At 39.6% G+C, this 15,344-nt stretch overlaps 1 protein-coding gene across 6 annotated transcripts in view; it reads left to right on the top strand.

The window, feature by feature from the left end:
- The window catches only part of nf1a (neurofibromin 1a), a 261,284-nt gene that overhangs the window by 89,159 nt on the left and 156,781 nt on the right, over positions 1–15,344 (top strand). For all 6 annotated transcript variants that reach the window (XM_052035185.1, XM_052035188.1, XM_052035186.1 and 3 more), the window contains exons 17-25: positions 2,264–2,510; positions 4,423–4,496; positions 6,997–7,080; positions 10,355–10,795; positions 11,304–11,443; positions 11,963–12,085; positions 13,360–13,443; positions 14,848–14,964; positions 15,114–15,295. In XM_052035185.1, coding sequence (XP_051891145.1) covers positions 2,264–2,510; positions 4,423–4,496; positions 6,997–7,080; positions 10,355–10,795; positions 11,304–11,443; positions 11,963–12,085; positions 13,360–13,443; positions 14,848–14,964; positions 15,114–15,295 — 1,492 coding nt within the window. The remainder of the gene's footprint in view (positions 1–2,263; positions 2,511–4,422; positions 4,497–6,996; positions 7,081–10,354; positions 10,796–11,303; positions 11,444–11,962; positions 12,086–13,359; positions 13,444–14,847; positions 14,965–15,113; positions 15,296–15,344) is intronic.

The following is a 15,344-nucleotide window of genomic DNA, read 5'->3' as shown; positions in this document are numbered from 1 at the left end:
GCAATTCTGTTGACTTAAGTAAATAACGATGGTGTTTGGTGAGGGTGGTGGTTTTCAGAGCATGATTGGTGATTCTTGCTCATCCTTCATGCAGTTTTTTATTTTAACCCCCTTTCCCAGTCAAATATGAGTTGTTCATCATCCAGGGTGATGGATAGTGATGACAAGGATTTAGCAGAAGTCTTAAGCCAATTCTCACCAAGGTTATCTGCCTCCTTCCTTTGGCTGAACCACTAGTGAGAATGAATAACATCATAAGGGATCACGATCGACTGCTTTCTAGCTGCTGCATAGAGTTATGAACAGGGTGGTGGAGAATTTTTTCAGGTGTTAAATTAAAATTGAAATAAATAGAGAAAATGCTGGAAACACTCAGCAGGTCAAGTAACCTACGCAGAAAAGTAAACAAAGTTAGTGTTTCCGTTTGAAGACACTTTATCACAACTAAATGCTGCCTGCCCTGCTGAGTGTTTCCAGCAGTTTCTATCTTTATTTCAGATTTCTCTCATCTGCAGTTTTTTATTTTTATTTACAGTAAACTGACTTTATTTTAGAGTTAAGAAAAAAAATGTCTTCAATGCCTTGTCAATTATTTCATTTTAATGATTGGTATAGTACTTGCAAGCAGAATGCTCCAGAACCACAGCAGAAATGTGGGTTGCTCTACTGAACAGATGCAAAACTGGAGCTCTCTTTCCAGAGTGAAAATGGTTTTGCTACTTTTGGGAACTGACCCACATTTTATATCACCTCCTTAAGGAGGGAGGTAATAAAATTAAAGTTGTCGTTTGAATCTGCTCAATATTTTAATTTTACTGTAGGTCTATAAAGGCAAAGTATTTTGATTTTAGTTCAGATTTTCAATTCTGAACTTTTAACCTGCTGCACCTCCTTCACAAAACATAGTCCATAATGTGTTTATTCAGTCGGAACATGGAAAAGCAGTCTGTTCTTCTTATTTTCTCACTTCATCAAGACACCCAAACATTTCCAAGTACTTCTCATGCAACAAATTGCTCTGTATGCTTTTCTTATGAATACAGATAAAACTGAAATCGTTTCAAGTGTTGATGTATTGTTTATTTTCACAGTATTTGCCAGCTTTTAGGGCAAATAATATATTCTGCAATAACGTTGCAGATTTCTACGTTTGAGATTTCAAGATTGAGTATCACAATCATTTACTAAAAGAGAGTGTAATTTCCCCTATCCTTTCCCCTTCATAACTGTTGTTTAACTCTGCCGAAGGCAAGGCCATCACGTGTACTACAGGAACCTAATTAGTCCTATTGCATGGCCAACCAGAGGAGTGAATCAAGGTATTTTCTCTCCTTCCACCATCCCAAATGATCAGTTTGTTCTCCCTTTCTTTGCTTCAATTACTCAGTTTAATAATTTCTTCTGAACAGGTCAGACAGCATGTGTGTAGATTAATGACTAGTTGTGATTTAACAAGTCATTGACCTGAAACATGAACACTGCTTCCCTTTCCCTAGATGCTGCCTGACCTGCAAAACATGGTTTTATTATCATTTTTGTTTCTTATTTTCAGTTTTCAAAAAAATAAGTGGTCACTTGTTTTAGTAGTGTCAATGAGCAGTGCATTTTTGCCATCATACATGAAGTTATGCTGTTGTGAGGAATATTTTGCCTTGTTTCAGTAGCACTTAAAATTGATACTATTGTCCTGTGACTAATATATGCACTTATACCTTTGCCCAATCTTGTAGATTGGGTGAAGAGAGGGATATGTATGATAGCACAGCTTGTTAAGATTAGAGATATAAACTTTAACTACATAGAGATTTTATAGAAAGAATTGTAAGCAGTGCAATTTGAATAACAATGTATATAAATGAATCTGGGCTAATTGAAGCACTTTACTCACAATGAGTCACATATTGGGGTTGTTTGGCACTTGAGTCATTCTTATTCCACTGCAAGATCTTCAGTGTCATATTTTTATAGAACTGTTAATGGAGAAGATTTTTTTAATGGATTTCTAACTTCCTGAGATCAGTGAACACTGAATAAAATTGTGAAGCAATGATTGGCTATGGTGTGCCTTGTAATGTGTTTGTATTGCACTGTAATTGGATTAAATGTTATATAATATTATGTTATAATGTGCTTGGAGTATTGAAAGTCTTGTTAAAAGCTCTATGTATGGAATAATAACTGAAGTATCTCTAAAAACTGCTTGAACTAATTTGCAGTTGCATTATTTATTGGTTTGATTCTTAAGCTGACCTTTTGCACGTAGGAGAGTGCCACACTTGGCAGCGGGATCCCTATTTGTCGTCAAGCACAGACAAAACTGGAGGTGGCACTCTACATGTTCCTCTGGAGTCCCGACATAGAAGCAGTTCTTGTATCCATGTCATGTTTTCGGCACCTTTGTGAAGAAGCTGATATTAGATGTGGAGTTGATGATGTGCCTGTCCAGAACATCCTCCCAAATTATAACACATTCATGGAGTTTGCATCAGTCAGCAACATGATGTCTACAGGTATATTTGTCAGTTAATGACATTCCATTTAGAGCTCAATTTCCAACTTCCTTTTGTGTAAAATTAGTGAAACTTAGTTTCATTGGATCTTCTGCCATCCTGCATGTTAAATTACTTTTAACTAAGAAAATACTAAGTTGTTACTTGAAATTTGAGGCAGTGTGGCAAGAGTGAAATTTTGTCTGCCAAGAGTTTGAATTGGGAGTGGTGGTGGTATGAGGTGCTTGTGCTGATGGAGGTTATGAACAGCTCAAGAATTGAGATGTTTTTTTTCTGCTTTGAGAAAGCTTACCCACATTTTATCCACAAAAAACTTCATCAATGTGTCTTTCCTGCCCCAGTTATTGGGTGTGTTTGGCTTGGTGGACAGATGCAGGAGATGTAGATGGGAAATGGATTGATCAGGCTAAGCTGTGCATTTTATTAGCATCTATTGCATTTAAATCCAGCATTAAGCAAACACTTCTGATGGGCAGGATTCTGGAGATGATGATCAGAAATTGTTGCTCTGCACTGTCTTGCTAATGTTGGTGCAGGTTATAAAAACAAAGGATCAACATTTTTGAAACTTTTGAAGTGCCAAGGAAGAGACAAGGCCCTTGAGAAAATTTCTGTGTTGCAAAACCATGGCTAAAATGAGTATTTGTAGGTGGAACATTAAGCATAATAGATGAGCTGGCTACAGAATGGAAATGGAAAGCCGGGATTAAAATAGCTACTGAGATTGGAAAATGGTGTTTCAAAGGACCTGATTTTATGCTATAGATTCAGTGTGAAATGAACCTTTAAGCTCGCCCTTTCTACCATTATAACAGTTATATTTTTTGTTAGAATTACCCTTATTATAATTAAGTTTCATGTTATGTGTGTGGAGTGTCACGAACCAGCAGCAAAAGAAACACACTGAGCATGATTCAGTGTTAAAAACTATTTTATTAATCACTACTTATGATAATACGTAAAATAAAAGTAAAAATGTTAGTATGTTAGAATTCAAAAATGTTAAACCTCGAACGTTAACCCCAAAACTAAACTCTTCGTGTGTGTGTGTGTGTGTGACAAAGTCCAAAACTCCCAGTTCCTGAATGGTTCTTAAAGTTCAGTTCCACAAGCCATAAGGTGAAACATGAGCAAGGGCTTCTTCAACAACCACCGTTGTCTGAAGATAAGATGTAGATGTAGAAAAACATAGAGAGAGTACATACGAAATCCAAATGTTCCACGATGGAACCCAAACGACACTTCAGTGTTTACTCGGTAGTGACTTCCTCACCCCGAAAAGCATCCGAACCGTGGTCGTCCACACACAAATACCTGTTTCCTTCTACAGGTCAGCAACAAAGTGAACTCCACCGGATTACTTCCAACTTCCATACATGGATTTCAGTGGCAAACACAGTTATTGTTTCTCATCCATCGATAGAGAAAACAAGCAGGCTGGTGTCTCTCTCCCTTCTCTCTCTCTTCTTCTTCTAACTTCTTCAACAACGTCATTACGTCCTTTATCTTCTATTGACGTAAGCACGCCCCACACACACATACACACACACTCTCTATCTTAAAGGGACTTTCACTGAGTCCGTAACAGGAGGCAAATGTCTAGTCTGATTTAAATACTAATGCTCATGAAAAAGGACATTTCAACCGAACATTTCTGCAATTTTGAGGTGATTTCTTGTTATTGATTTCCTTTTGAAGACTTGCTCTTTCTGCTTTCAAAAGTCCCAATATAAATGCTCACCATCGCAGCACCTTCTGAGAAACTAAAATAGAATGTTGTCTTTCTTGTTGGGAAAGACTTCATAAGCTGTCTTGCAAATGGATCCTGATCTGTGTTGATGGCTCCTCCTCTCATAATGTTCTTGTGTTCATGTTTTTTTTTGGGTCTGATGTATTTTTGTCAATGCTACAGGTCGGGCAGCCCTTCAAAAGAGGGTGATGGCATTGTTGAGGAGGATAGAGCATCCAACAGCAGGCAACACTGAGGTAAATCTTAAGATATTCTTGCATTAATTTGATAAAGATGCAAAATGCCTTTTTCTATTGTGCATATTCCATCTGATGGTTGGCATTTTGGCATGTGATGCTTAAGCAGTTATAAACTGCAGTACTTGTCTCAGAATTTAGGATGAGTCATTTGGCTTTTTTCTGGTTTTCATTTCAACGACTGGTAAAACCTACTGTTTGTGCTGAGTTACTCAGTGAAGTTTGGCACATAGTGTGTTATCATAGAAATGAACAGAAACGTCAATTATGAATGTTATGGGCTTATACCAAAGGGCTGACTTGAGTGAAAATTTCAGAAGCAACCAATGATGACATGCCAGTTGAGGACCTGGCCTTTCAGCAGAAGGTGGAGAGAGATGTACGAGCTGCGCAGTTGTACGTCATGCTGCCAGTCCTGGCCCCTTCTCTTGATGATGTTTAGCTGAATTAATGGAAACTTGGAATTTTACTAAAACTGACTTTTCAAAATAATTTTTGGACATTTTATTTAATGAATATATTTTCATTTTAAAGCCTTATAGTTTGGGGCAGCACAGTGGCACTGCTAGTAGAGCTGCTGCCTCACAGCTCCTGTGACCCAGGTTCAATCCTGACCTCTGGTGTGGTCTGTATGGAGTTTGTATATCCTCCCTGTGACTGCATGAGTTTCCTCCGGGTGCTCCAGTTTCCTCCCATATCGCAAAGGCTTGCTGGTTGGTAGGTTCACTGGCCAATATAGATTGCCCCTAGTGTGTAGGTATGTGGTAGAACGGTGGAGAATTTGATGTGAATGTGGGGAGGATAAATGGAATTGGTGTGCATGGGTGCTTGGTGGACCGTAGGGCCTGTTTCCCTTTTCAATGATGTTATGAATATTTGCATGAGTTGGCTCAAGTGTTGTTTATTCATAGCATGGGCATTGAAGTTTGGAAATGGAATATAATGTTCTCAGTTTGTGGGACAGGCAAGGCCAATATTTATTGCTGATCCCTAATTGCTGCTGAGAAGGTGGTGGTGACACCCCCCCCCCCCCCCCCCCCCCCCCCACCTTGTCCTTCAGGTGTAGGTGCTCTAACTATGCTGTTGGGTAGGGAGGTGCAGGATTTAAGATGTAGGAACACTCATCAACCATCTTGTAAAAGCAAAGGATCAACCTTTTTGAGTTGATTAATGGTAGTGGAGTGGATGTTGTCTACGTGGACTTCAGCAAAGCATTTGACAAGGTCCCTTATGGTAAACAGATCCGGAAGATTAAGTCCCATGGGATCCACAGTGAGTTGGTAAATTGGATCCAAAATTGGCCTGGTCGTAGAAGACAGGGTTGCTTTTCTTGCTGAGTTCTGTGACCAATGGTGTTCTGAAAGGATCAATGCTGGGACCTCTACTGTTCTGGGGAAAATGTAGGTGGTCTGATTAGTAAGTTTACAGATGACACGGAAGTTGGAGCTGTGACTTAGCAAGGAAGGTTGTCAAAGAATACAGCAGGATATAGACCACAGTCTGCTTGCCTTCATTGGTCGGGGCAATGAATACAAAAGTCACAAGGTCATGTTGCAGCTGTATAAAATTTTGCTAAGGCCACATTTAGATTATTGTGTGCAGTTCGGGTTGCTACACCTTAGGTAGGACCTGGAGGCTTTGGAGAGAATGCAGAAGAGGTTGCCTAGATTGGAGTGTATAAGCTATAAGGAGAGATTGGATGACTTGGATTGTTTTCTCTGGAGCATAGGAGGCTGAGGGGTGGTTTTATTTTTTTTAAAAGATGGGTAATTTTATATAAAAAATATGAGTGACGTAGATTGGGTAGATAGTCGTCTTTTTTCCTGGGGTGGAAATGACAAATGCAAGAGGGCATGGATTTAAGGTGAGAGGGGAAAAGTTTTCAAAGGAGATTTGCAGGCAAGGTTTTTTATTTACACAGAGCGTGGTAGGTCCCTGGAACGTGCTGCCAGGGGAGGTGGTCGAAGCAGATACAATAACAACACTTAAGAGGGCATTTAGACAGACACTTGAACAGGCAGGGTATAGAAGGCAATGGACCACGTGCAGGCAGATTAGATTGGCATCTTGCTTGGCCTTGACATGTTGGCCAAAGGTCCTGTTTCTGTGCTGCACTGTTCTGTTGACAGTCGCTGATAATGTAATAGTCTAGAGAAAAGCCCCAAATTAAACCGTGTTAGTTCCAGCAAAAGTGGATCCTTAATTGGTATGAATCCAAATTGTGTATACTCTGCCACAGATGCAAAGACCATGCAGCGTTAAAGCTCAAACCCTGAAAAATCTCTGTTACGTCTACCACGTTTTCTCTGAAATGCATACTGTAGTAATTCGTGTTGTTATTTGTAAATAAAACTTAACAGCATTCAGCTCTGCTAAAAGCAAGAGATGCCTCTAATCCCATCTGTGACAGCCAAATTTGGATATTGACAACTGGGCCATATGTTCTACATTTACACTATTTCCTTTTCCTTGTGCAAACTTGTTGCTATTTTGTTTGTAGGCTTGGGAAGACACACATGCAAAGTGGGAGCATGCTACCAAGTTAATTCTGAATTATCCTAAAACTAAGATTGAGGATGGACAGGTAAGTCTCTCAGTTTGGGAGCTTGATACAGAAGGACTCATAGCACGGCCACCAATGATTGGGCACTGATCTCGGTGATGGAGTGGGTAGGCGAAGATGGTGAAGTATTGCGACAGTAAAATATGCTCATCTGCTGTTATTGCTGTTATCTTTTAAATCATGTTGAGGCATGTGAGACGAAAACCTGAATAAAAGCTGAAAATATTGGGTGAACCAGGATCTCTGGAGAGAAGTTTTCCCTGTTCTGCAGATGATCTGAGTACTTTCAGCATTTACTGTTCATCTGTCAGATTTCCACCATCTGTAGTATCTTGCATTTTGTGTATAAATGCTTCATGTTAACACAGATGCCTAAAGCCAGGCAATGTTTCCAGCCCAGCAAAATCTTTCCCCCAAGTTCATGAATGCTTAACTCTTCAAAGACAGCAAAAGATGATAGGCCAGATCTCACTGGTCCTTGCCTGCAGATCTGAAATTGCATCCCAGAGTCACATGTGGAAATCTGAGATGCTGTAGAAAATGCAGTTAGTCAGCTTGCTTCAGTCTTGCTGAGATTTCCCAGCATTTTGCTGGGGAATTGCCCCTCTCATCCTTAGGACATATCTGGAACATGACCCAAGATGCCATTGATTTCAATGGTGATTGTAGGGTCCAAGGATTGAGGCAAGAAGAAAGTGGGTTACTATTGTTAAGTGCTTTTTGTTTAATATTTTTAATTATTTATTAGTGTTTCTGTGTTCTTAACATTCTCACAACAGTATGGTGTTTGATGTTTCTGTTTTTATTTACAAACGTTTAGCTTGGAAGGCCAAATTTTCATTGAAGAAATCTAAATAGTCAAAATATCATATAATCACTTTTGAGAAGCTATCAGAGAATAGGCTTGTCTTATCCCGCTTTCACAAATAACCCACGATCTCTTTAAAAGTTAGGGAAAGAATGACAATGACATAAGTCTTTGTCCTAATACGTTTCCCATCCCCATTTCCAACACTAACTTGACCATGAAAATTTAAATGCTCCTTTTTATCCTCCTTGTGATTATCATGTGCTTAAACTAAAAAAAACAAATGAAATATTGTTAACAAACCAACTGGTGAAGTTTTGGCCAAAAACAAAATCACACGTCAGTGAAGCCTGAAAATCACAGAATCTAAGTAGTTGTTGTCAATGAGGGTATTTGTGTAACATCTATTAGTTGGAGTCTGATACAACTGGCAATGCAAATAAAATACATTTGTAATGGTGTGATATTAATCATAAAGGAAAAAGATGAGACCATTTCCATCTTGTATGATCTGCAATCAGCTATAGGGGCAAATAACCTTTCAGCCATACCAGACTGAGGAGGAAGAAGCCATGTGAAAATCAAAAAGAAAACTGCAGATGCTTTGAATCTAAAGTAAAAATCGAAAATACTGGAAGAACTCAGCAAGTCGGGCCACATCTGTGGGAAGAGCTAAACTTCAGCATTTACTGTTCATCTGTCAGATTTCCACCATCTGCAGTATTTTGTGTTTTTGGCATCCATGTCAATATTAAGCCAGAAAATGTTTCCATCCCAGTAAAGTCTTTTCCTGAATTCATGAGCATGTAACTCTCCAAAGACTGCAGAAGGCGATGGGCCAGATCTCACTGGCCCTTGCCTTCAGACCTGCAATTGCATCCCAGAGCCAAATGTGGAAATCTGGGACTTCTCACAGATGCATCCTGACCTGCTGAGTATTTCCAGCATTTTCTGTTTTTATTGTAGAAGAAACTGCTCATTCCAGAGACTCAATTGTCTGCTTCATTATAGGCAGCAACATGAAATCTCTTGACCTGCGTTGTTTAGTGGATGATCTGGAAACTGAAGGAAGATCTTCTGTCACACTTTCAAATTGGCTTTGTTTTTGGTGCTGCCAAAATTTAAATCCTCTTTTCCTGGCATTTCCATGTCTTTTTTTAATTCCTGCTAATAATAATCCAGCTTTTAAATATCACAGTTGCTTCTGAATTCATGACTGCTTGAAGCACTGTATACTGTTCTTTCAGAACATTTTAATTTAAAAAAAGCAGTTTCTGGGTTTTTTCACTGGCTTAATTCTAATATTATATCCCTTCTTTTGCTTTTTGCGTAGTGGGTGAAATAGTCGTAGCCCATTGCTGTTGAGTCCTGCATTAAAGTTCCTTAATTAGGTCACCATTGATTAGAATCACGCTGCATGGAAACAAGCCCTTCAGCCCATCAAGTCCACACCAACATTGTACCTATTTGTATTAGTCCCACTTCATTCTCCCCACAACTCTCACTAAATTCTACCTTTCACCGACATCAGGGGTAGTTTACAGCAGCCTGTTAACCTACCAACTGGCATGTCTTTGGGATGTGTGAGAGGAAACCAAAGCATCTGGAGGAAACCCATGTGCTCACAGAGACTGTGCAAACTCTATACGGATAACACTGGAGGTCAGGGTCAAACCTGGGTCACTTGCACTGTGAGGCACCAGCACTACCTGCAGTGCCACTGCATCTGATTTGCTGGGGCATTTACAGGTTTTGCAGCTGGCCTCTTTGTTTCAAAACCAGCATACCCTGATCTGCTGAGTTCCTCCAGCGCTTCTTGTGTATTACCCTTCACAAAGCGAGGTACTCTTTCCTAAATAATGTCTGCCCCTAATATTTGCTGTGAAGAACTGCAGTAATACTTTTTTGTGTTTCTACACTAATAATGGCCATTTTGATTACTTTCTGAAGTGTAATTTAGCTTTCAAAACCTGGACATAAAATCCTTCCTCCTTTTCCTTAATAAATTAGCCAAGCAATGTTTCTTATTATCTGCCATTCTTGTATCTGGAGTATATTATTACATCTTCGCATGAAACTACACCCACTATTGTTCTTTCCCTTTGGTTTATGTCCTCTTGGGTTATGTTTCTTTTTGCAATTCACTGTCCTCCCATATTTAATTTAGATTGTAAACTTGCTTTCATTTGGAGTAAGTAATAAGAAATCTGATTCTGGGATTTCGGTGGCATAAACTGAGATCCCAATATAAGCCCTTGGATGAGCACAATTTACCTATGAATGTGCCTTTTATCTATCTCAACTAGTTTACCATCAATTTCACAAGGTTCCCTCCAATTCTGTTCCATGCTTTTTTTTGTGTAACTTGAATAATTTGAAATATTTTGGGGAAGCCATTTTTTAAAAAGTAATTCTGTTGTGCATGAAGAATAATCCTTTTTAATAATTAATCTGGTATAATATGTACTGACATACTTTCACATTTAGGTGACAGAAAGTCTTCATAAGACTATCGTTAAGCGCCGGATGTCACATGTAAGTGGGAGTGGCTCAATAGACCTGTCGGACACTGATTCGCTACAGGAGTGGATTAACATGACAGGCTTCTTGTGTGCAATAGGAGGTGTCTGTCTCCAGCATCGCACTAACTCAGGCTTAGTAACTTACAGCCCTCCCATGGGACCAATCACTGAAAGGAAGGGTTCCATGATATCCATGGTTTCAACTGAAGGAAATGCAGAGACTCCAGTCAGCAAGTTTTTGGAACGACTGCTCTCGCTGATGGTGTGCAATCATGAGAAAGTAGGGCTTCAGATCAGGACTAATATTAAAGACCTGGTTGGACTGGAGCTTAGTCCTGTGCTTTACCCCATGCTCTTCAACAAGCTGAAAAATTGCATCAGCAGGTTTTTTGACTTGCAAGGCCAGGTGGGTATGCAAGCAAATTTACTTAATGAACATCATTGTTTAAAGGCCATGGAATTGAGATGAATGCGCTCAAGGCCTGCCACAATGTGCTATCCAAGTTTGTGCTATTGTGGATGGGAAGCGGTGGGGTGGTGGGAAAATTGAATTAAAAACCAGTTGGATACACCTGATATAAATTCAGTTTCTGTAGCAGTGGTATTCGAACAAAACATACAAACATATAAACTAGGAGCAGAAGTAGGCCACTTGGCCTGTCTCTCCTGCTCTGCCGTTTAGTGAGATCATAGCTGGTCCTTAGTATCTCCAGAAGATCAGTTTTATTTGTATTGTACCTATCTTATTTATGTCAATTATTGAGGATTTGGTTTTCTACAGTTGTTTTTGTTTTGGTGACAAGTTATTGTGTTTTCTTTTGCCTTAGGACACCATGTTCCTATTTGGTTGCACGTGGTATTTTAAATGAAGGTGTAATTAATGCTTCTTAAAGTGCAACTGTATTTTCATGCAGGTGTTATTGAATGATACAAACACACCATTTGTGGAACAGACTATAGCAATTATGAAGAACCTACTCGACAATCACACTGATGGCAGTTCAGAGCACCTGGGACAGGCTAGCATTGAGACGATGATGCTCAATTTAGTCAGGTAATGCTTTTGTCTGTAGGTGTGTGCTTGTGTCCCTTTTAGCCTCCAGGCATGATTCCTTGTATTGGTACCATGACTGATAATGTTCCTCAACTTTCTTGTTGAAGGAACAATTATTCACTAGTGAGCCAAGATGCTATGCTAGATGTAATGAAGATAATAAATATATCGACATCACTTGAAGTTAACAAGTCACCTGGCCCAGATGTTGATGTAAGAAGCTGGGACAGGGATACTGGAAGTTCTGACCACTATTCAGAGCATGTGGTCATTTGATCTTGCCTTAGATTTGAGTGGTAACATTTTCATGAGAGCTGCTAATTCCATACCATCAGGCTGCTTATTTGAAAATTGATTTTATTTGTCATGTAAAGTGATTTATCCAACTCATCTTTTACTGCTGGCATTACTGAACTATTAACTTTCATTCTTTCATGCATTAAGCTGGTACAAAAAAGTAAAATCCATAAATATTTCAAATTGTATGGCCAGCTGGTCATTTTGTGCTCTTCAATGCAGGTATGTACGCGTTCTTGGGAATACAGTCCATGCAATCCAGATCAAAACCAAACTCTGTCAACTGGTGGAGGTCATGATGGAGAGGCGAGATGATCTCTCCTTCTGCCAAGAGATGAAATTTAGGTGAGCATTTTAAATCACACATTGTAATGGTGATACAGGGCTTGCATACAGAGGCCTGGACCCTCTATCCAGAGGTAGTATTCAAAATCACAATGGCAACTGGGAACTGAAGTGCAAAAAATTAATATTGAATAAAGGCAATAACCATGAAACTACTAGGTAGTCATAAAATGTTAGAGCAACTAACAATCTGCTGAAGGAACTCTGGGTGAACAGCATCTGTGGAGAAGAAAGCAATTGTCAACATTTTGGGTCGAAACTCTGCACCAGGACTGAGAGTGGAGAGGCGAGATTGTCGGTATAAAGAGGAGAAGGGGAGTGGTGAGGAAGGAGTCTGAGGTGATGGGTGGACTGAAGGGTATAAGATGACAGGCAGGTGGTGCCAGGTAGGGGAGGGAGCAGGGGTGGAGTTGGGAGATGGAGGCAGATAGATGGGAAATAAAATATGGAGAGGCAGATGGAGCAAGGTTTGAGGAGGGGAGTGTGAAAATCGGAGACAGCTGCTGAAGGGAGATAGGCAGGGACACAAAATGCTACCAGTGCTGGACTCCAAGTAAAGGAGATGGGAATGGGAACCATTAGGGGATAGGTGAAAAGCAGTTGGAACCAGAATCAGATATGGGCGGGGGCAGCTGGCAGGTGGTGGGAGAAACCTGTGGGTGACCTGTGTGTGTCTATGTAGTAGGGGGATCGAGATGGGTGAGGGGGGGCTGCGGGGAAAGTATGAAGGAAAGGGTACAAAAATGGGAGGACTGGAGCAGGATTGGAAAGAGAGAGAAAGGAGGGAAAAGCAACCCTCCAAGGGGTTACCTAAAATTTGAAAATTCAATATTTATGCCATTGGGTTGTAGACTAGCCAGACAGAATATGAGGAACCCAGCATCTGCAGTCTCTTGTGCTGCAGTCATAAAATGCTGCCTAGTTGATTGTTCTTCAGGAGAGGTAATCTGCCAGTGTAATCTCCAGACTTGACATTGTGGTTGACACTTAACTGGTATCTGAAATGGCTAGCAAACCCATTTTAGGGATGGTCAGTAAATTCTGGCCTTGCCATACACTTCCACATCCCATGAATTAGTGAAAATTACATACAGGTGTCTGAGAACTGCATTATCCGGTGAGTTGGAATGCAAGTAATATGTTACAAATTGTCGTGAGAATAGTTCATCCGCATTGTGAGCAGACATTTCCATAATGGAAAGCTGGGAGGTTAACTGTCTGGAGATGTTGATGCTGGGAGTTCATGTTGCAAAATGGTGTTTTTTTTTGTCCAGGAACAAGATGGTGGAGTACTTGACAGATTGGGTTATGGGAACATCAAACCAGGCTGCTGATGATGATGTGAAATGCTTAACAAGGTAAAAGACATTTTTCCTCCAATTAAATGCTTCTGAGCTAAGATTAACATTATTACTTAAATTATCCTTTCCTGAAGTGGTTGTATTTTAATTAGATACAGGGAAAAAAAAGTCAAACTTCTAACTTCTCAAATTTTCTGATTTTGTCCTCAATCCCACCAATTTTAAAACACAAAAATTAAAATTGGTAAATTGGTTTATTATCATCACATGTACTGAGGTACAGTGAAAAACACATGCCATCCATACAGATCAGATCATTACAACAATGCATTGAGATAGTGCAAGGGAAAACAATAACAGAAAGAATATAGCATCACAGTTACAGAGAAAGTGTAGTGCAGGCAGACAATAAGGTGCAAGGGCCATAATGAGGTAGATTATGAGGTCAAGAGTCCATCTTACTGTACTAAGAGACCATTCAATAGTCTTATAACAGCAGGAGAGAAGCTGTGTAGAAACAATTCAATCCTGATAGTGGTGAAAATACCATGTGGTGCTGAATTCCTTTTAATCATTTGTGCCAATCCATCCCCAAATCCCAGATGTTATGAAAATACAGGATATCTTGCAATGCTTTCAACTCTACTGTTCACTGCAGGTGCTTCTCACAAATATTATGGTCCTTTTCCAATTTCATTCTGGCACCTGAGTTTTTGGTAATCATTCTAATATTTGTCCATTGCAAACTTCAATTCCACTATGTTCTATTTTAAGCAGCTCCACATAACGTTAATGGATTTACTGTTCCGCAGGTTTCGAGCTTAGAAAATTTTAACCATTTACTGGAGAATTGATCATTGTGACATAATTTCTTCCAGTGCCGCTTCAGGCCAAATGTGCTCCTTGGAAGCACCTCAAAACATTATTCAGTTTGTGTCTAACTACATTTTCATTAGTAAAATCATATATTATTATGATCTAGTCTGTACAAAATTACAGAATACAAAATAATTCAATATGCAGTGGTTCAGTAGTTTTTCTAAATAAATCATTTTTTGAGTGTTATGCATTTTAAAGAGCTGATTTATTTATTTTTGACCCTCTTCCATTTTCTTCTTTATTCCATTGCATACACTAGGTCTGTCTGTCAGCCACTTGTGCTCTGTCTCTCTTTTTGTCTCCAAGCTCTCTTCTCCAGTCACTCAATTCCTTTTAGGAAACATTCCACTTTTGGAAAAACACTTTGATTTGCAATCAAGTGTACAGGTAATATAATCGAGGGGTTTTGTTGATGCAAAGAGCTTTGTAGTAACTTCACATGGAAAAGAAATCACGCTCTAATTTTTGAATTTGGTTTCTGTTTGGTGTTGGAACAAAAATAAGACAATGCAAGGAAAGAAAAAAACATCTTATGTGAATTTCTGAAAAAAGATCATAATTCTTTATGAATGTCTTCTACAGGGATCTTGACCAAGCAAGTATGGAGGCAGTGGTGTCGTTACTTGCAGGGTTACCTTTACAACCAGAAGAGGGAGATGGCGTAGAACTAATGGAGGCTAAATCACAGCTCTTCCTCAAGTGAGTCCAATTTGCGACAAAGAGAACAATAAATCGATTTGTTGTATCTAGCAATGATTTGAACTGTGCCCAAACAGCTCCTCATCTGGCACGTATTATGTAAACATTTAAAAACTTTCTATATCCCAGTAAAAGTGACTCTCCCTTAGGTATTTTACACTCTTCATGAATTTGCTCAACGACTGCAGCGAGGTCGAGGAGGAAACAGCACAAACAGGCGGACGAAAGAGAGGGATGTCACGTCGCCTTGCATCACTTAGGCATTGCACGGTTCTTGCCATGTCCAACCTTCTGAACGCCAATGTAGATAGTGGACTCATGCACTCAATAGGTGAGCTTAATTGCCTCCTATTACTTCAAAAGTTTCCCACATATTTTGT

This window comes from Pristis pectinata, chromosome 21 (assembly GCF_009764475.1).
Source record: "Pristis pectinata isolate sPriPec2 chromosome 21, sPriPec2.1.pri, whole genome shotgun sequence".
NCBI classification, from domain to species: domain Eukaryota; kingdom Metazoa; phylum Chordata; class Chondrichthyes; order Rhinopristiformes; family Pristidae; genus Pristis; species Pristis pectinata.
Note: the sequence above shows the minus strand (reverse complement) of the source record. Positions and strands in the feature narration are given on the sequence as shown.